The following is a 20602-nucleotide window of genomic DNA, read 5'->3' as shown; positions in this document are numbered from 1 at the left end:
GCGTGGCTCTTCAGTATTGCAGAAAAGGATCTCAGGGCTTTACCCTCGGACCTCTTTTCTTCTGTGTCTTCATTCACTCCCTAAAGGATCTCATGTCGTCTCCTAGCTTTGTATGACATCCATCTGCTGACAGCTCCCGAATTGAGTCTCTGGCCTGGACCTCTCCCCTAGGTTCCAGAATTGCATAGCTAACTGCCTACTTGACACCTCCACTGGGATATAGCTCTTGGGCATGTTCAGATTAAAATATACAGAATCAAACTCCTGATTCTCATCATCCCCACAACATGCTCCTCCTTCAGTCTCCTCATATCTATAAAAGATAACTCCATCCTTCTAATTTTTCCGGCCAAGTGTTTTAGAGTCCTCCTTGCCTCCTCTGGGAATTTCACACCCCACATCTAAGGCATCAGCAAATCCTGTTGGCAATTCAAAATAAACCCAGGATCAAACCATCTCTTACCACCTCGATTGCTGTTTTATTGGTCAAAGCTACCATCATCTCTTGCCTAGATTATGGCAAAAGCCTCGTGCTGGTCTCTGCTGCCAGCCTCCCATGCCTCCCTTCAAACTGTTCTCATCACTGCAGCCAGAGTGATTGTTTTAAAACATAAACCGATCATGTCACATCTCTGCTCAAAGCATTCCGGGGGCTCCCAGCCTCACTGAGAGTGAAGACCCGTGTGCTTACAGTGGCCTGCAAGGACACCTGATGGGGCCTTACTCCCCCACCCCCACCCCGGCTCCTCTAGCTTTTGCTCTCTGCCCTGGAATGCTAGCCTCTGCGCTTTTCCTCCAACACCATGGGCATGATCCCACCTCAGGACCCTTCTCCTTGCTGATCCCTCTGACTGGAATGCTTTATCCCCTAAATCTTCGCTAGTTCCTCACTTCAGGTTTCCAAAATATCACCTAATCAGAAAAGGCTTCTGTCATCTCCCTGTAGAAAAGAGCAAATTCGTCACCCCCAACACTCTCTGCCCCCCTCCCTGCTGTATTTTTCTCTATAACACTATTGTCACCAGGTAGATGGTGTTTGTTTATTAATCGTCTCCCCCTCAACACACACACACACACACACACGCACAAGAATAAGAGCAGAGACTTTGTCTATTTTCTCCAAACCTACATCCCCAATACTTCAAATAGTGCCTTCCATGTAGTGGGTGCTCCATAAGTATTTAATAAATGAATGAATGACATGTCCTCGGGGGTAGGTTCAAAGCTGAGGGAATGTTGGGTGTGCCTTCTGCTTTGTGGGATTTCAAGCTGGCCCAGTGGGTCATTTCCATCAGGCAAACTCCTAAAAAACACACTGACATTCCTGATGCGGTGGTGTGTGTCTGTGTGTCGTTGACACGTTGTCAGACACATTGCTGCCCACGCAGTAAAATGTGGCCACAGCTGTTGGAACTCTTTGCTAGTGGAGGCGAAAGCAAAGAAAGCAAAAATGAATAATGTTTCCCCCCTATAGAGGGTGTGCCATGGCAGCCTTCATAGGGGTTTCAGAACCTACCAGTCCCCCTCACACATGACCTACTACACAATTAGTTAAAAACAAACAGAGCATCACATCTGAGCCCCAGGTTTTAAATGTCTTTTGATAACAGCTCTCCTTGAAAAATATATCAGTTTGTAGGGAAAGGTCCTTGATAATGAACTTCCAAGGTGAAGATGGAAGGAGTAGGTCACAGGACCAAAATCCAGAAGGGAGTTCAGGGAGGGTGGCCTGGATTAGACATTGTACCCAACACACGTACCTTCCAACACATGGCAGATCAAAGGGTGATGAAAGAAAGGAGGAGAGTAGAGTGCACTGGAGGAATGGCTAATAGATTTGTGTGTCACCCTACCCAAGACCTAGCTCTTGGGAAGTATTGGGATACTCAGTGATCTGGGTTGCAGGCTTAGCTTCTCTCCAGCGAGACCACCCCCAATTTCCCTTTGTACACCTGGCCTCGCTCGCCTCAAAAATTCAAGGATCTGAAGGCAAGTCACTTCAGAGCCCCTCGTACAAGGAAGCAGCCCCTAGTCTTCTGCTTCAAGATCTTTCTCCAGCTGCTTCCGAACTGCCAACCTCCCCCTACGCCTCACTCTGGCTACCACCCATGGAGATATAGTCCCCCTGCCAGAGTGGGCCGGAGGAGGGACGTCTTAACTTGGCACTTGAGCTTCTCAGACAATGAACCAAGGCAGCTCAGAGATTTCTTTTATTCCGGGAGCACAAGGACATAAGCAGGTCCACTAGATCAAAGGCATGGCACTGGCCTGGGCTTCTCTTCGACTGAGTCCTGGGAGCCAGGCTGAGGGTTTGGGTTTCAGGGTAGCATTGCCAGATTTCACAAATGAAAATAGAAAACACCCATTGAAATTTGGATTTCAGATAAACAGTGAATGATTTTTTTAGTTTAACAGTATGTTCCATAAAATATTGGGGATATACTTATGCTGAAAAATCATCCCTTGTTTTCTGAAATCCCAGTTGTATTTGGCATTCTTTATTTTATCTGGTAACCCTATCTGCACTGTTCCTAAACACACCAGCCATGCCCCAATCAGCCTGGATAGGGCTGGGCCTGCTGCATAGGATGCACCCCCCTGACCCCAATTCCTGTTCCCCACAGGCATCCCTTTCAAGGGGGGCTGGCTGGCCTGTGTCAGAGCAGCCAGGAGAGGAAATGCGTGTTGTACACATGAAACTTATATAATGTTATAAATCAATGTTCTCTCAATTTATAAATGAATGAATGCATGAAAAAAAAAAATGAAAGAAGAAAACGCCAGGGAGAAACTGCTCGTGGCATTGTGTCCCCCACAGTCAAGGGCACAGGGATATGTGAAGGACCTTGTTAAGATAATCTCCCCCGTAGGAGGAGGCGGCCTGCGTGGGGGTGGCGACAGGAAGTGGAAGCGGGAGAGAGGGAAAGGACCCAGCAGGGCCAGCATGGAGCTCTGAAGGGGGCTTCCGAAAGTTACCACCCTGGGAGGCACTGATTTCCAGCAGAGCAGCTGCCTGCCCTGCTCTCCCTGAGGCCACTGCTGGCTCCCACTATCCCAGAACAAACAGGGCCTGAGCTCCAGGACCCTCTCATTTCCCCCTTTTGACTCATCCCCTCTCCATTCTCAGCCCCCTCGGTGTTCTGGAAGGTGGTGGACACGGACACTGTGTGGACAGTTCTGAACATGGTGGAGGCCCCGTCGCTCTGCCCCACATCCTCACGTCCCACTCAAAGACCAGCTGTGGTCTGCCTTGGATGTGGTGGTCAGCACACGTTGGTCTCCCAGGCTCAAATCCCCATCGCTGCCTCGACCTAGCTTTGTGACCTTGGAATACTTAGCGCTCTGCCCGTCTGTTTCCATCTGCAAATGGGGACTCTTGTCAGGATAAAATGAGTTAATATGCAGGAAGCACAGTGACCAGCACGGAGAAGACACTGTTACATCCGGCGTTTGCTTTCCATCCCTGCTGCTCCTGAAGGGCCCCCTCAATCATCCCTGCTGATTTTGTTCTTGGCTCTCGCCCTCTCGAGCCCCCTGCCACCATTGCCACGCACCTCCTGCTGTCTTCTCTCTTGGTATCCATGATGCTCACCCTGCCACGTTGCTTCTCCCCTGTTGACATCTCTGCATCCTTCTTACAGTCCTTTGCCTCCCTCGGTCCCTTCTAACCCAAGGTTCTTTCTAGGTGTGGCTGTGTTCTCATCTCTTGATCCCCTCCCCTTGGAGATCTCTGGCAACGGATGGGAATGCTGAGAGGGTCTAGCCTTGGATGCACACAGACTAGTTCTACGAGGGCCACCACTGCTGTGTTTCCATGGTTGTCTCTGGAGATGGGTGTCTTGGTCTCAGAAAGGTGAGGGAGCTTTTGTGTTTCACTTTCTACCCTTCTGGAGGATAGTTAATCCTTTCCATGAGCATTAATTATTTTTCTAATAGTAATTGCAATGACAATGTGGGTTTTTTTAGAGGAGAAGAGATGGATGTCTTTTGACCTGGCTCCCAGGCCCTTCTTTATCGAGTAGCCTGTTTTTAGGATGGGGTGGGGGAAGGCCATTCAGAGTACAACAAATGATCTGAGCAAAGGCACAGAGTAGGAGACTCAGAAGGGACTAAGAGGCTTTGGTGCCTATAAACAGATTTCAGGCCCCACTAATGGAGGCAGAGCGCATGGGGAAGCAAGCATTAGGGGCAAGCCAAGGAGGTCATCCAGGCTCTCTCAAAATCACCCAGGGGCCAACTCTGCCTCCCTGTAGGGGAGGCCCTGCATGCCCCCACAGGATCCCTAGCTAAATGGGTGGTCAAGGCCAGAGGGACACACCTGGGAGAGTGGGGGGCTCTTGGTGGGCCGAGACTCTGTGTCACTGTGCCTCCTGAGACTGGCTGCAGGGAGGCGGGTGATTCACCAAGGCCTGGTGTCCATTGGGTTTCCCCATCAGGCTTGCCTAGGGCACCTGCACACCTGCCAGGAGGGGTTGAGCTCTTCTGAGACCAGATGACCTTTAATAGCCTCGTAAGTTGGAGGATAGGCTATAAAATGGGTTAGGAGATGTATACCCACCCCCTAACGTTTGGAGATCCAGGCAAGAGTACAACAGAGGCCAGCTCCCACATCAAGCTAACAAACTATTAAATAGAATACATTCTCTTCTCTTTATCTTGACAAATACACTTTCATGACATCCTTAAGGCCAAGTTTGAATTTAGAATTTGTAGACTCCTTGGAGTTCCCCACTGTAACGTGGTGGCCTAAGCAGAGGCAGCCCTGGGCTGGCTTCATTCCCCGGCTCCATCTGGCACGAGGAAGGGCCCTGAGCACAAGTACATGGACATTCAGCCCACATGTCCAAGCTCCAGATCCACACACACCCCCCAAACCCACCCCGTGGTCACCCCTGAGGCCCACAGGTATGCACACCACGGCACGATCCACCCTTGTTGGCAGGACAGACTTAGGTTAGGGATCCACACTGGCCTTGGGATTAAGCTCAGGCAGTTGGGCAGGAAACTCCAGGGTCCATGTCCTGAAGCAAGGACCGGCAACGGGGCCTGTGTGGGCTTTGGGGGATGTGTTCCTTTAACACATGGACGCCTGGCTCATGGTTGGTGGACTGTGGCTGGAGGAGAGCAAGCAGACCCCTAACTTGTGGGACATAGCAAGAGACACTCTTGTCCCTGGATGGGGGCCAGTGCCCACTAGGGGTGAGGGTAGCCCCCCTCAGATGGCTAGAAGGAGACTCAGATGTTTCCTAGAAGAGTACTCAGTGTGCCCAGATGCCTCCCTGACCTGAGCTGGGCATCTGCCCAAGACCTCGTGCCTTGGGGTCATTCGGGTGTCTCCGTCTCATGCCCCTGACACAGTGGGGAGCTTGTTTCTCTCCTCTTACACTCCCTAACTCTAATTCCCACCAGCCTGCGCCACTTGGCTGGCCTCCTTGGCAGAAAGGTGACCAAAGGACGTCTGTCTGAAGAGTCAGATCCCGCAGACAGAACCCAAGGCCTCCTTGGGGCCGTATGAGCCAATGACTGAGGGTCCTGACCTCCAGTGACGGACCCTAGAGTCCTCTCGCCTCCCACTGCTGGGGTGTGGGTGGAGTCACTCAAAGCAGGTTCACTGATGAGAGAAGCAGGAGCTGTCACACCACTCAGAACAAAGCCTCCTTTCTCCTCTGCTGCACTCACGCTGTTCCCCCACTGCCTGGACCAGCCATCTCCCTGAAGCCTTACCTTCTGGTATTTCTCAGCATCTACCTCGACTCCAGCCAGCTCACCTTCCTCCCCAGGCTCCTCCCCTGGCTCCTCCCCTGGCTCCTCCCCTGGCTCCTCCCCTTCTGCCAACATCTGCTCATCTACTCCCGGCTCATCAGCTCTCTCCAGTCCAAATCCCTTTCATTCTTCAAGGTACACTTTAAATTTCACCTCCGTGAAAGATTCCCAGTACTTCCATTAATCCTTCTCCTGGTTTATCACCTGCATTGTTTACCACCTGGACCCCATATTTGGTCCATGAATTATATTCATGTAGTACTTCGTACCGTGCGGCATTAGTCTTTGTTCCTTGTTCCATAGAAATCACAGGATTAGAAGAGATCTTAAAGACCATCTCATCCAACTCTTGTTTTTTGAAGATGAGGAAACCAAGAGAGAAAGGTTTCATGACTTACCCAGGCTGAAATTGCTAAAATTACACTAAAACTACACTCAACTCTCTTAACCCAACGCAGGACTTCCCCACAACCACCTACTGCCCCTCTATGTGGAATTTTGTGTCGCCCACAGGATGGGGCTGTCGTGAGGGGCAATCATGTGATACAGTCGTCAGTTGGGCAAACGGTGCCTCCCCTTTACTGGCAGGACAGAACCCAGAACTGCAGCCCACCTCTGTAGACCCCATGTTTGTCAAGTTCCTTGCTATCCATTTTAATAACCGCCCAGCAAAAAAAAAAAAAAAAAAAAAAAAAAGGGATTACCAGAGGTCACCCAGATTTTCTCAGACCCGCTCTGATTTCCTGCTGTATCCCCTTTAATTCAAAAAGAATAAACCCAGTTCCTACTCCACTGTGGCAGAGGGCCAGCTCCTCCTGCTGCCAGGCCCCATAATCCCTTACATTTTCAATTTGGAAGCCCAGAGAGCATCTTAGCAAGCCTCCCCTCTGACTTTCCCAGGCAGGAGGCTGGCAGGCCCCAGGGGGAAGGGGGCTGAGTACGCAGCTAACGAGGCACCGGGTAGAGGGCCCCGGCTTTAATACAGGGTGGGATCAAGGGAAAAACAGACTGGGGGCAGAAAAGCAGGGAGTGCTAGGGACAGGGTGACCTGCCCAGAATAAGGCCCCTAAACTCCAAGTCAACTCCCCCATTCAAAACCAGCCAGAATAGGGCAGAGCAAACATATTTCTTTTCTCCCTCCCACTCTGGTTGCCCTGTGCACTACAAGGAAGAAAAATAGAACAATGAGCCATGTCGTTGGAGAGTGTCACCCGAGCAGCTCCGGAAGGACGTGGGCAGACGCCTGGCTGGGTGGCTGACTTTCTCTGTTTCTGGTAGAGATTTTATAAATATTCGGGGAGTTTGATCTGAGGCTGGTGGTGGGGAGGCGAGGGGAGCTGCAGAAGGGGGGGATAACTCAACCCACGGGGGTTCTGGGACCTCTCCGAGGCCTGCTTTTCATTAGCGTCTCCAAGACAACAGCTCATCTGCTGCAGATCCCCTCACTCCCTGCAAAGCATCCTCAGTGCATTACGCCTTTCCTTTAATAGTGAATCTGCTGCAGTCAGCCTTCCTCCAAACCCCCTCCCCTCAGCCTGCACCTCCAAGCCTGCAAAAGAGAAGATAATTGTGGGGGAGACTGTAGTCCAACTCTCTCAGGCTGGTGTGGAGAGACAGAGCCACGATCGTCCTGTTCCCAGGGCGGCGATTGGCCCCGGGGACAGTTGGAGGCTGGTGGTAACGAGTTTGGGGTAACCAGGCTACAGCGGCACCCCAGTTCCTGTTCCTCCTCCGTTTTGCACACCCAGCCTTGACTCTTGTCTCCTCCCTGTCTGACTCGACCTTTCCCCTCCACACATACACATTTATTCTTGACCAAGGCAAGCAGTTACAGACTTCCCAAGGAACGACCTCACCAGTCATTGGGCCGATGAGTTCCAGATGCCCACGGGAGCACAAGCCCACGTGTGTCTCTGGTTTTCACCAAGGCGTCCAGTGGCTTCTAAAAGAGTGGTGTCAGGGAGGCTGGCCAGGGAAGAAAGGGAGACCCGTGTTTGCAAGACAGTGTGAGAGTGGGCGAGTCCACCCGAAGAGGTGACGGTTTCACCTTGGAGAGGAGAGAGCCGGGCTGGGTGGTCGTCACAGCCGGGGAGGGAATGTGCACCCAGAGCCTGTAGCCCCAGCATCACAGACACTTCTCAGTGTTTACCCCATGGAACCTGACTTATCTACTTAAAAATCATCTCCCTCTAGCTGTGGGTTCTGTAGGGCCACAGCCAGGGAACCCTGGTCTCTGCCACGTGCCAGTGTCAGCATAACACCCATGTGCAGGAGGCCCTCGGTAATGTCTGTTGAAAGGGGAGCTGTCAGCAGATGGACTGCAGGGACTGGGTTTTCTGGGTTGTCTTTCTAGCCTGTCTTTGTGCTCCTGAGCAGACCTGAGCCCCAGCCTTTCCCAGCCCCTCCTTTCCGTGGAATGCAGGTCACCCCAGCCCTCCTGAAAGATCTGTTCTCAGAGCCATCCCTGGAGGCTGCAACTAAAAAGCCAGAGAAGGCCCTCCCCGGCTACAAATGGAGCAGACCAGGAACCCAAGGCATGTGGCTCAGACAAAAGCCGCTCCTGCCTTCTCGCTTGTGTTCTTTTTCCCACCGAGATTGGCCCTGGAGGAGCAAACCCCAAGTTCCTCTGCTGACCTGAGCAGGAAATTCCTGTCAGCTCGTGGGAGACCAACCGGGGGAGATTTCATCACATAGATTCCCCTTGAGATACAGAATCGTATCAGAGTCTTATCTCGGCCCCGGGGGGCCACGGGTCTCCACCACCATCCTCTCTGTGCCTCTGAAGCAGACCCTGTCAGTCTTTCTCACTCAAGGCTGACGTTAGGGTTTTTAGCAGTCAGCCAAGGAACAGGGAGGAGTGAAATGAACAATGATTAAGCGTAGCTGACTGGGTTGCATAGGTGGTTTTCCAGTCCACTCTGGTGGCAAAGTTGTAATAAAGAGGCAGAGGGCTTCCCTGGTGGCGCAGTGGTTGAGAGTCCGCCTGCCGATGCAGGAGACACAGGTTCGTGCCCTGGTCCGGGAAGATCCCACATGCCGCGGAGCAACTAAGCCCGTGAGCCATGGCCGCTGGGCCTGTGCGTCCGGAGCCTGTGCTCCGCAACGGGAGAGGCCACAGCGGTGAGAGGCCCGCATACCGCAAAAAAAAAAAAAAAAAAGAGGCAGAGACGTACTTTTGCCCCAATGGCACAGATAAGCATGGGTTAAGGAAGACAGTAGAGTGGAGATCCTCGTTCCTCAAAGTGTTGTCCGGGGGCCTGCAGCCAGGCCATCACCCAGAGCTGGTTACAGAGGCAGAATCTTAGGCCTCTGCTCAATCAGGGAATACGTTTTAACAAGATGGCCAGGGGATCGGAGGCACCTTCGAGTCTGAGACACACTGGCACATAGGAAAGAGCATAGGGGTGCTTTCATCTCCGACCTCGTGGATTCAAATTCCAGCTCTGTCACTCGGTAACTGTGTGACCTTAGGTAAGTGAAGCCCTCTCTCTGAGCTTCAGTTTCCTCCCTTTAAAGCAGAAGTGATGTTGTCTATCATAAAGGGTTGACGTGACCAGGGGCCTGGCACCAGTAGGCTCCAATCCTAGTAAATGTTAGCAGCATAAAATTGCTCGCTCAGAGAACAGTAATATCCTTGGCTTCCCCAAGCCAGCCACCCAGAAGATGGGGCTTCAGCCAGCCGTCTTGCTATTATTTCACTTTTGCGTTTTCTGGGGGAGGGGGGAGAGGGACTTATTGAACTCTGATCATGAACCCTGAAGCCAAGGGTCATAATGTTTCATCTCCAGTTTCCCCATAAGAGAAATTAGGATGGTGAGTGCCCTTGTGGTAGGGTGGATGCTGTAGGTGAAGGAGCTGGAGGATGTGGACAGGCAGGGCCAGGCTGAGAGGCGGGGCTTCTAGGCAGAGGAGACACAGCCTCTGACTTTGGCAATGGAGCCTTATAAACGGCGCTTTGACCATTTCCCACAAGCAGGTAATACAGTGTCCGGATTTCATTTCTTTTACCATCTCTGCATTTCCTTGCGAGACGATAGGATTCTGTTGTGGTTGAGGGGGTAGAGGGTACTAACCTACTCCCCTGTGACCTGTGTTGGTGATTCTGTAGCTATAGTTCCCTCCACTTTCCCCGGCTAATACAATGGGGCCTGCTGGGACCTCGAGGTCTCCCTGAATGCCAGGCTCATTTCGCAGAGCTGCTTCCCCAAAGGTGCTGAAGTTGCTTTTCAAATTAGTTCTGGGAAGAAAAGAGAAGGACAGGCCCTGGGTGTTCCCTGGAATGTGCCAGCTGATGACCTAGGTGAGTCATTTAACCTTGCTAAGCCTCAGTTTCCTCCTGGGATGATAATATTAAGCCTGAAGAAACTCCCTGAAGATGCCAGACAAGTCTCTACCCATTCCGGGGACGATGGGATTGCTGGGGGATTAAATGAGGTACTACTGATAAGGAACATGGTCCAGAGAGGGATATGGTCAATACGTGTTAGCTGCTATTCTTGTGGTTGTTGGAAGAGGTGGGCCTTGGACAGTTGGCCTCAGCCAAAAATCACAAGTAAGAGAGTGGCCTCCATTTGCAAACAGCAAAGCCCATCCTCCCGGCTCCCACGCAGGTCAGCAACTGACCCTCCCCTCCCCCACCTTCAGATTTCTTTCTTTCACCACAGAAGTTGAGACGCGTGGCTCACCAGACGACCCCAGTGAGTTTAAAGCTTGAAATGAATACATGCTCAAAACTGCTGGCACGGCCCTGCCCGCATGACTGCCGCAGACCCCTCCCAACCTGGGCCTCTCCGGCCTCTCAAGGGCCGGAGCTGAGCCCTTGAGAAGGTATCTCGTCTGTGCGCGTGCTGCTCCCAGGGGCCCTCCACGGGGCGGACGAGGCTCGTCCTGATCCAGCGCAGACTCTCCTTTTCCTGGGTTTGTTAGAAGCCTGACCAGGCCCCGAGTCTTATGACTTCCACAGATGTTTCTGCTTAAGCAGCCCTGGCATCTTTATGGCCTGTTTTTTCCATCCTTGCTTCTCTTCCTCTGTCCCAGCAGCCCTGAACGCAATTTGGACTTCATTTACTTTCTCACGGTTACAGGGATAGAAAAGACTTTTTTTTTTTCATTTTTTCCCTTTTTCCTTGGTCCTTCAAGTGACACACATGCACACACACCCACACCCACGCACGCGCTCCATAGGCAGGCGGAGCCGCGCTCATGGTGTGTCTTTGTCCACGTTGCACTGGCATTTATTTTCCCTTCGGCCTGAGCCCCAGTTCAGAGCCTCCCTCCCTGCCTCCAGCCGCACCTCACATTCACACCCTACTTGTCCCCGCACGGTCGCCCCGGGGCAGCCGATTAGTGTATCCTCCCCGAGGCTGCTTCTGAAGGTTCGTGCTAGCCTCGGGCTCTGGCCTGTCCTTCCAGCGAGACGTGGACAGCCTCGTATCTGTCAGGCTCCGTGGGTCTGGGAAGGTTTTGCCGCCTGATGGCGGGAGGGCTGAGACGACAGTGACCCCGTATCTCGTCACGCCGCCCAGGCAGCCGGTCTGCCCAGGGGCCAAGGTGACAGCTGTTAAAGGATGGAGCCATTTTGCGTGGGTAGATGACAAGCTTGCAACCGGTCTGGCCACTCCTCACATCAATACTTGTAATTCCACCCAGCTTGCTGCCATGGCGGGCTGTTCCCGCTCACCTGCCCTGCAGGGCTTGGGGTCACCTGTCTCAGAATCTGGTTCCCAGAGCAAAGAAAGACTTCTAAGTCTTCCACTGAAGACCAATCCATGTTGAAGTCCCCTGGAGCTCCGAGCCCTTAATTGCCTCCCAAGACTAAGGAGTGGAGCTAGATTCCTCCTCCAGGCTCCCACCGCGGGTGTAGACAGATCTACCTGGAGCGCTGTATGTTGACACCACCTGCTGTCTTACCTGGGTTGCCCAGTGTCTAAGAGGTCCATCCCACCTTAATTCCTCCATGTCCCTGCAGCCTTTCTACCTGAGTGTCTGATGATACAGACTCACCTCTCAGGGGATGTTTAGAGCTGAGCTAACCGTCAATAACTGCAGACTCTGGTGAACCATCTTTTGCTGAGCGTGGTGGAGGGGGAGTCATCAGGATGTCCCATCTTCAACGCCCTCACCATGAGGGGCCTTGCCAGAGGGATGGTGGTGGGTGGCTGAGCTCAGCCCCATGAAGTCCTCACTCAGTGACCGTCCCACCTGAGAAGGGCCAGGCAGCCACCGTCCCCTCCTCTCCCCACTGTGATTGCATTACCACGTACTTTGCACCTGTCATCCTTCTCTTCTCTCTGTCCTATTGAAGCAAGTTAAAACCCTGGTTCTTGTTTGTTTGCGTTTTGGAGGCTTAGTCCTAACACCCTTTCCACGGTGGATTAAGGGAGGCTGCTCCGAGAAATCAGACACAGTGTGATGAGCTTGGGCTCCAATAACAGGGTGACACGCACGAGAACCGTGGGACATGGAGGCTGGAGGAAGCCTGGGAAGCAGGGGCAAGGGATGGACGGTCCCCCAGACCGGCTCCGCTGAGCTGGGCGAGCTGAACGCCCGCCATGAGCCACTAGCAGACTCTTGAGGATGCCCCCTTCCGTTTGCTTCACTTGTCACACATTCGCCAATAAAGAGGAAGAGGGGAGCTGTTTCCTTGCCTTTTCTTTTCTTTTTTTTTTTTTTTTCGGTACGCGGGCCTCTCACTGTTGTGGCCTCTCCCGTTGCGGAGCACAGGCTCCGGACGCGCAGGCTCAGCGGCCATGGCTCACGGGCCCAGCCGCTCCGTGGCACGTGGGATCTTCCCGGACCGGGGCACGAACCCGTGTCCCCTGCCTCGGCAGGCGGACTCTCAACCACTGCGCCACCAGGGAAGCCCTCCTTGCCTTTTCCATTCATAAGTCCCTCCAGAATTCCCCTCCAATGTGGACACTTCTCCAGAAACAACTATATGGTAATAGCATAACCAGAGATCTTGCTGGTGGTTAAAATCAATTCAACATCGACAGCCCTGTTGGTCTGGCTGTCCTTCCCCGAGCGTTTGCCCCTCACTGTGTATGTGAGGGGTGGGGAGGTGAGTGGGGGAGACGGGAGCTGCTTGTTTCATTTCTGCTTCTCCCCAGGGTCCCCACAACAAGTATCTGCAGTAGCATCTCTACCCTCGTTGCTAAGGCGCGCTGGCTTCCTGCTACCACGTGAGGCTCTGGCTCTGCCCAGGGAGGTCTTTAGGGATCACGAACAGCCGCTGGGCTTGTAATCCTGAGCCCCGGGGAAGCGGAACTGATTGGCCAGCCAGAAGCCCAGCACAGCCCTCCTGTCACCTCCCTAGTCTCCTGTCACTAGTGGATCCCACTGGAGGAATGGAACCTGGGAAACTAGAGCTGTGTAGAGCCAGGCACAGATGCAGACGACAGGTGACCAAAGATGGTCAAAGGGAAGCCCACCCTCCCTGTTCTCTGAAGGCCCCCTTCCCTGAGGGACCTGACCAAGCCCTTCTTTCCAGATGGCTGTGATGTCCTGTCCCCTCCGTGCCAGGAGTGAAGGAATGGATGCTTTCCAGGACTTCAAGAACTAAACCCCTTCCGTGCCTCAGGGAGCTCTGCTTTCATGGGCTGATAGGGGAACAGCAAAACCCCCAGGCCTTAATTTCACCATAAACGCGAGGGCAGAGGTGCAGTGGGGGGGTGGGCGGGGGAAGGCATTCAAGGGAAGGGAGAGAGGAGCAAGCAGGTCTTTCTGGAATATCCAAGGGAGGTCTCTGTCACAAGGAGAGGACTGAGTGGCCCCAAATCCTTTAAACATATGCATCCCAGTTTTCAACTAATCACCATAGTAATACTAATAATTTGGGGGCTATCATTCAGGGAGATTTTTCTCTAAATATATGCTAAGTGCCAGGCACTTGGCATATATTTATGTCATTTAATACTCTGAGGTACCTATGGGGTACAAGTATTATTATGTTATTTTTCAGATGGGAAAACAAGCATTGAAAAGTTAGGTCAATTGTCAACGGTCATGGATCTGAGAGGTGGCAGAACCCGGATGAGAATGCTGGCTTCTGACCCAGAGCCCAAAGTCTTCACTAGGATGCTCGTCCACCTGTATACAGGAGTGACAATATCTACACTGATAATAATAATTGCCTACATTTACAGTGTACTTGCCATGTGCCAGATCCTGTTCCAAGTGCTTTATACAGATTCACTTAATTCATTGCCACAAAACTCTGTTTGCTATTATCTCACTGTACAGATGGGGAAACTGAGGCACAGAGCATTTTGACATTGATTTGCTTCTGCAAATGTAAATTGAACACCTCTTGTGTGTTAGGCACTGCACCAGAGTTGAATAAGACGTTGATATTATCCTCTGGGTAACAGCAAGGTCCATGGCCATGACCAGCAGATTGGGCTCGGGGTGGAATTCCAGAACTTGAAAGGGGGGATGGTAAAAATAGGGTATCCTAAGGTATCCTAGAGAGCTGAGTATACCAGGAGGTCTCCAAAGCAGGGACCCAAGCACAGGAGCAAGACAGAATCCCTCTGTCAGACTGAGGTCCAAGGTCAGATCTGGACCAGCAGCAGGACGATAGAACCAGAGCCATTTTATTCTGCCTGCGGTGGGGCCTTAAAGAGCAGGACTCCAGAGCCAAGCTGCCACATTCAAATCCTCACTCTTATATTCTGCAGCTGTGTGACCTTGGGCAAGTTAATGAACCTCTCTGGGCCTCACTATTCTCATCTGGAAAATGGGGGTAATAACAGTGCCCACCTCATAGAGTTGTGAGAACTCAATGAGCTAATACACGAGATGCCTTTAGAACAGGGCCTGGCCCGTGGTTGGCTCTCAAGCTCTCAGCCTGTGATCACGTTGGATCCTTGAGGCTGCGGCAGGCTGAGGCTCCAGATAGGGGCCAAGTTGTCCCAGCGGCAGAGAGAAAAAAAAAACTGTAGAAGGAGCCAATTAGAAACTGTTCCTGTAGGCTTCAAAGAGAGGGAGAGATGAAATCTGATGGGACAGAGAGGGAATTCACATCCTTAGTGTAACAGGTTGGCAAACAGGCATTGGGCTTCTTCAGTCACCAGAGGCCAAGATGCAGGCGCCTACCACCTGGGCTGTATGGAAGTGGGGCGTTTCTCTGGGCTGGCATTTATAGTGTCACCACTGTTGTCCAATTATGAGCACGAAGAGAGATTCCCACTGCCTTTGCACAATTTCTTAATCACCCAGGAGAGGATTATTGATATATTCCCAGCATCCTCTCTATAGAAACTTCCCCAACCTCAGTCTCTGCCTTGGAAGAAAGACGGGGGTAACCGGGGAAGGTGGTGGAAGGCAGCCATGTCCTGTTGCAGTGAATCTTTCCTAGAAGCCCTGCCTGCTTTCCTAGAAGAGGAGACAGCTGAGCTCATCAGCTAGGGCTGGAATGGCCCAGAAAGAATCTTTTCCAACCCCCAGAAGACCCCTCAGCAGCTTGGGAAAAGAAAGGCTCACTGGGGTGCTTTATTTATGGACGTGGGATTGTCAAACTGGGCAGGGGCGTCTGGCGACACAGTAGAGCAGCTGAGAAGGAAGGAAAGACGCCTTTTGGAGGTGGGACAAACATGTTGCCTAAGGGGAATCTTGTGATTGGCTCAGCTCCCCAGTCCCACTCTCTTTAGAGAGCTGGCGCCAGGACTTTTCATATGCATCAGAGACTACAATCTCCTCTCCCAGAAACCCCATTAAACCGAGAGGGAGTTAGTGTTCTTCCCCACCTACTTTTAATTTCTCTCACTTCTTTGCACCGTTTAACCATCATATGCCTTCCCATGACATTCCCCTTGAACTCATTCTCTTCCGTGAAGTCTTCCTCTACTGGCCTCTTCCAGAAGCCTAAGGGCCTCAGCAGATAGCAAGAGGGTCTTAGACTTTGCCTTGCAATGAGAATTTCTTCCTCCTTGACCTCATCATCATCCAAAGGCCGCTGAAGATGTGCGTGGGACCACTAGGATGAGAAGGGGGTGATGGCATGGGAGATGACCACTGATCTGCTCCACCTAGGTCCAGCTTCCCAGTCCTGAAGCACCTGCCCTTCCACCTCGGAGCACATTTCCCTTCTGGCTTCCTCTGGGCTAAAGTGCCAGCGATATGGAAACTGGAGGTGTCTAAGGCACACCCCCCACCACGTGGCAGCTTGGGTTTCTTGAAGTTGAGCTGAACTGGGAACAAATGACCTAGATTTTGCCCCAGATTCTCTACTGGAAGTTTGCTCAGTGCTCTCCCCTGGCCAGGCCAAGCACAACGTAAACTACTTGGCATGAGGGGAGCCCTGGGCCTTTGTGCTATTCCTCTCACAATTATCTACTCTAATGGAGCAGAACAGCATCCCTGAAACTACGCAACATGGAAGATGATTTCAAATGATGGATGATTCAGACCAGAATGCACTGTCCCAGTTGCCTTTACTGCTTTACCCTTGCTAATTACAAGCTTCCACAGCTATTAGAGTAATCTTGCCTCTCCTGTCGAAAAGATGACCAAGTCAAAGGGGAACCGGTCAAGGGACCCCGTTTTGTCTGAAAGAACGCATCTGTGAGGAAATAAGTTGAGCACAGCTATCTTTTTACCTTGGTACGTGCTTCTGTGGGATTGAGAGAACTTTCAGGGCTGCTCAAGCTTGAGAAGATTGTTTGTCTTCGTGTTCTGAGCAAGGGTTGGAAATTCAACTGTGATAGAGTTTATCTGGCCCACAAATGACCGATAGCTTCTGAGGAAGGACTAAGTGACTTATGACCAGGACAATGAAGCAGGCTGTGTTAGTCTCCCCAGTATGTACGAATTGTTATCTACAATAGCAAAAAAAAAAAAAAAAAAAATAGCCACAACCTAAATGTTCACCCATAGGGTATTAGTTGAATGAACATCTGTATATGATGGAAGACTAGGCAGTCATTAGAATTATGGGTTAGAAGAAGGCTTAATCTCACGGGAAAATGTTCACAACATATCATTAAAAGGAAAAGCAGATTATAAGGCAATATGCATAGAATGTAGCAGTTTTGCAAGGCAAAAATATATTGTGTACATTTTTTAACTGGAAGAATACGTATAAAAACATTAATAGTGCCGTTTCTGAGTATTAAGATTTGGCCTGACTTTTATTTTCTTTCTTAGATTTGTCTCTATCCTCCAGGTTTTCCCCTATGAATACGAATTATTCCAAAATCAGGAAAAAAATTTATATTTAAAAAAATGATTATCTGAGGGATCAACAGATGTGTTTCCTGTTTCTTATCCCATGTTTATTCTCCATTTTATTTTGGAGATTCAAATTCCTCAGCCCTTCCCACAACAGATGCTGATGCATCAGGAGGCCGAGAGTAGCTGATGCCCTAAACAACTGCACCAAAGGTGAGTTAGTCACTGACAGTAACAGCTTTGGAAAGATTTCATTTCCACCTGACACTGGGAATTAATTGTATCCAAATCATTTTTTTTTTTTTTTCTAATCAGGGCCAAGCTTCTCCAAGGGATCTTTAATATGTATAAAGGGGCTCACAGAGGACAATTATAAACCTCGACAGCTGCTCCGTGGGTTTTCAAACATAAGCATGATTCATCCGTTCTCCAGGGCCTTTTTACAGCATCCCGTCCCTTGGAGTTTTGAAAACCTGCTGTCCCAGTGAGATGGGAAGGAGCAGGGAGAGCCACGGCCCTGCTTCTTTTATGGAAGGATGATCAGGGGAATTGGAGAGAACAACACTGAGGGACTGAGACAATCCTGCTCGGTGTGTCTCGTTCCTAGGACAGGGTCTCTCGTGGAGGAGGGAGGACCCAGAGAGCGGACGCAGGGGGTAAGAAATGAGTTCATAGGAGAGAACGGCGGGACCGAGGGAAAGTCCGCTGCCGAACAGAGACAGACCTTGGTGCACACCCTTTCTGCCACAGGTTTTAGAGACCCCGTCTAGCTTTTAGCTGCGCCTCATCACCACCTCCGTCCTAAGCAGAACGGCCTAGACTATTTCCCTCCTCACCCCGGGAACCGGCACTGCAAGTATTCCTGCTGTGCTGAAGGCACCGTTCCTTCCTGTCTACGGCAGATCTTACAGTGACGGGGGCTCTGCTGCCCTCCCCCGTCACTATTCCCACCGCCACCCCGGGGGGTGCCACATTACCCGACTGGGGCAGAGTCAGATGGTGGCTTTGCTCAATCAGCCTGTCCTTGGAAATTTCATTCCTCTATTGTATTGGAAAATTCCTCTTGTGCCTGTCATTGCACACATCAGGAGACCAAGGTTTCCATTTTCTCAGAAGTAATTAACCAGCTACTGTCATTGAGATGGAGGTTGTTCCTGGAATTTTTTATTCATTCTTTGAAAACTATAATCCAACCCCAAGAGACGAAGTCTGAGGCAGGGCCCTGAGTTCTCCCAAAGCAGAGAAATAAGCTGAGGCTAGGCCCGGCTGTGTCCACACCCACTCAGCCCCACCACTGAAATCATTTCATGTCATCTGCTCTTGTTTGCCTGGGGACACCTAGAGATGGCAGAACAGAGACCGCTGAAGGAAGGGCCAGCTGAAGAGGACTTTCCCTGTAAGATAGGGCTTCCACCACCTTGGCCCTTGATAAGAATCCTCAAATATATACATAAATAAAAGGAGAGAGACCTAGATCGACCCTGATGGAACAAGTCTATCCTATCCTTGCCAGATCACCAAATAGGGAGGTGTTCACTTTTCAGATGACTGACACAGAAATATGAAGTACTGTGTTTTAGGGGGCACAAACCCAACAGATTAAACAGAGGATCCTCACTGCTTCAGTTCCTGGGATTTGCTAAAGCAAGGAAGTCAGCTTGAAAAAATAGACGAGAATCCCCTTTGCCCGAGAGTGCCATAGCGGGCTCCTTCTGATTTTAAATCTAAATTCTCCAGTGCAAGTAGCTTCTGGGGAAGAGAGATCTACTTGTGCACAAAACAGTGCTATTGGTAACAAATCCTGAGACCCTACTCTCTTATTATCAAAGCTGATGAAGGTGAAGCTTTCAGCTGAGCTGTCAGACCATGCAAAACAGACCAACTCAAACCTCTTCATTCATTCCTGTGTCTGCTTAACAAACATCTATTGAACACCTTGTAAGTACATGAACCAAATATTATACACTACTTACCGTCCCCTCTAGGCGCTCACAGCCCGGGAGGATGGCATTCAGGGAAACTGAGAAACTACAATCGATTATGGTTAGAGCCTAAAGCAATGTAAGAAGAACAAGCCCCAGAGCACAAAGACAAGGGCTGTTCATTCTACCCACGGCTTCTGGGGCTCTTCACAGTAAAAGAGACTTGGAAGTTGGGGTTCACAATGAGCAGGAGTTTTCCAGGCAGTTGAAGTGATGTTTTCATTGCAGACATGCGTGTGTTTCACTATGCATCTGAGCTCCAGGGAGTCAGGATGCAGTGGCTGTGACCGTGATGACAGCCTTCTGGAGAACATACACACCTTCACCCATCGGGAGCCATGGCCACTCTTCGGCAGTGAGCCCGCCCAGGGGGCTGGTGCCCCAAAGCAAGCCTTCATGTTTAATGCAGCCAGAAGACATCTCAGACCAGAGTCCTGAAGCCAGTGGCAGATTCATCCAGGGACGGTTCCTTCTCAGGAAAATGAGGGTCCAGCTCTACTAAAGCATGTAGGCAAATATGCCTGGGCAAAGATTAGAAAGGGCTTGCCCAAGGGTGGGTCCAAACCCGCCATGGGTCTCAGTCCTTTGGTTATGGCCCTCCCTCCTCTACCTGTCCTCTTCTCACCCAAGCATCTGATGAACATGCACTCAGGGCTCAAGACTCGGTTCAAATGCCACCTCCTCTAAGAAGATTTTCTCAACATTCCCAGATCGAATGGTCATCTCCTTTATTACCATACCACCCCCCCAACCTTGGCACCTGAGCCTTTTTACCTGTATCAGAAGTGACTGCATTCTTCTATTTACACATCTGTCTGCCTAAGGGCACCATCTCTGTAACCCCAGGGCCTACCTGAGTGCCTAGTGAACTTTTATTGAATGAATGTAGGCTGCACTTGTGTACTGAGCATGCCCTGGAGTCTTTTAATAGAGCAGAAGATATTCTATTGCAAAGTCCTTCCTGATAAAAATCACTGAGTGTCTAACACATAAAAAAATATCACATATAATGAAACTAAAGTGTGACGGGAAGTAAGTACAGAATTTAGTTTGTGGTGGATCTTGGAGTGTAAATCCCAGCCAGGATCGTGCTGAGACCGGAATTCCTCGGAGCCCCTGGGCCACCCCAAATCAGACAAAATTCTAAACAAGCCAGAGCCCCACTGAACAGTTCCACGGTGCTGGGCTCCAGAGTGTTCTGGAAGGTTCTCCTGGGCTGTGCCTCCAGAAGGTCAGGGCAGGGAGAAGCCCCACAGGCCCAGGGCAGTGTCAGGTTCCCCCTTTGCTGTCAGCAGGCATGGAAGAGCCTTGAGGAAAATGGAGTATTATTATTTGTTTGTTTTTACAGTGACTCATCTGTCGTAACTGGGTTAAAGTCCACTTAGAGAAAAGGAGAACAAAAGACCTCCTGTTAGTGCTGGAAGTTTGCCTCTTAAGATATCACTGAGAGGAACTTGGAAGAAAAAAACCCCAGCAGGGCAGAGGAAGCTGCAGGCCTTGAGGAACACAGCAGCACTTTGGAAAGGCAAACACGGCGGCTTTCATCTCCAGCGTGCTATCTGAGCTGGCCTCTCCCTCCACTGCTCTGTGACCCGCTGTAGCGCTGACCCTCGGATGCCGGCCAGTGCCTTATTCCCACACTCTGTGAACACAGGGAGGCTGCCAGGAGCTGTGGCAGTGCGGGCAAA

The 20602-nt window shown here is 51.0% G+C and overlaps 1 protein-coding gene across 1 annotated transcript in view; it reads left to right on the top strand.

Annotated features, from left to right (window-relative positions):
* Nucleotides 1-20310, top strand: part of RAD51B (RAD51 paralog B) — a 735153-nt gene extending 714843 nt beyond the window's left edge. Inside the window, exon 11 of the mRNA XM_067028294.1 lies at nt 20263-20310. Coding sequence (XP_066884395.1) covers nt 20263-20279 — 17 coding nt within the window. The 3' untranslated portion in view covers nt 20280-20310. The remainder of the gene's footprint in view (nt 1-20262) is intronic.
* The last annotated feature ends 292 nt before the right edge of the window (nt 20311-20602 follow it).

The sequence above is a fragment of the Kogia breviceps genome, chromosome 3, assembly GCF_026419965.1.
Source record: "Kogia breviceps isolate mKogBre1 chromosome 3, mKogBre1 haplotype 1, whole genome shotgun sequence".
NCBI lineage: Eukaryota > Metazoa > Chordata > Mammalia > Artiodactyla > Physeteridae > Kogia > Kogia breviceps.
This window is presented reverse-complemented; position numbering and strand designations above follow the sequence as displayed.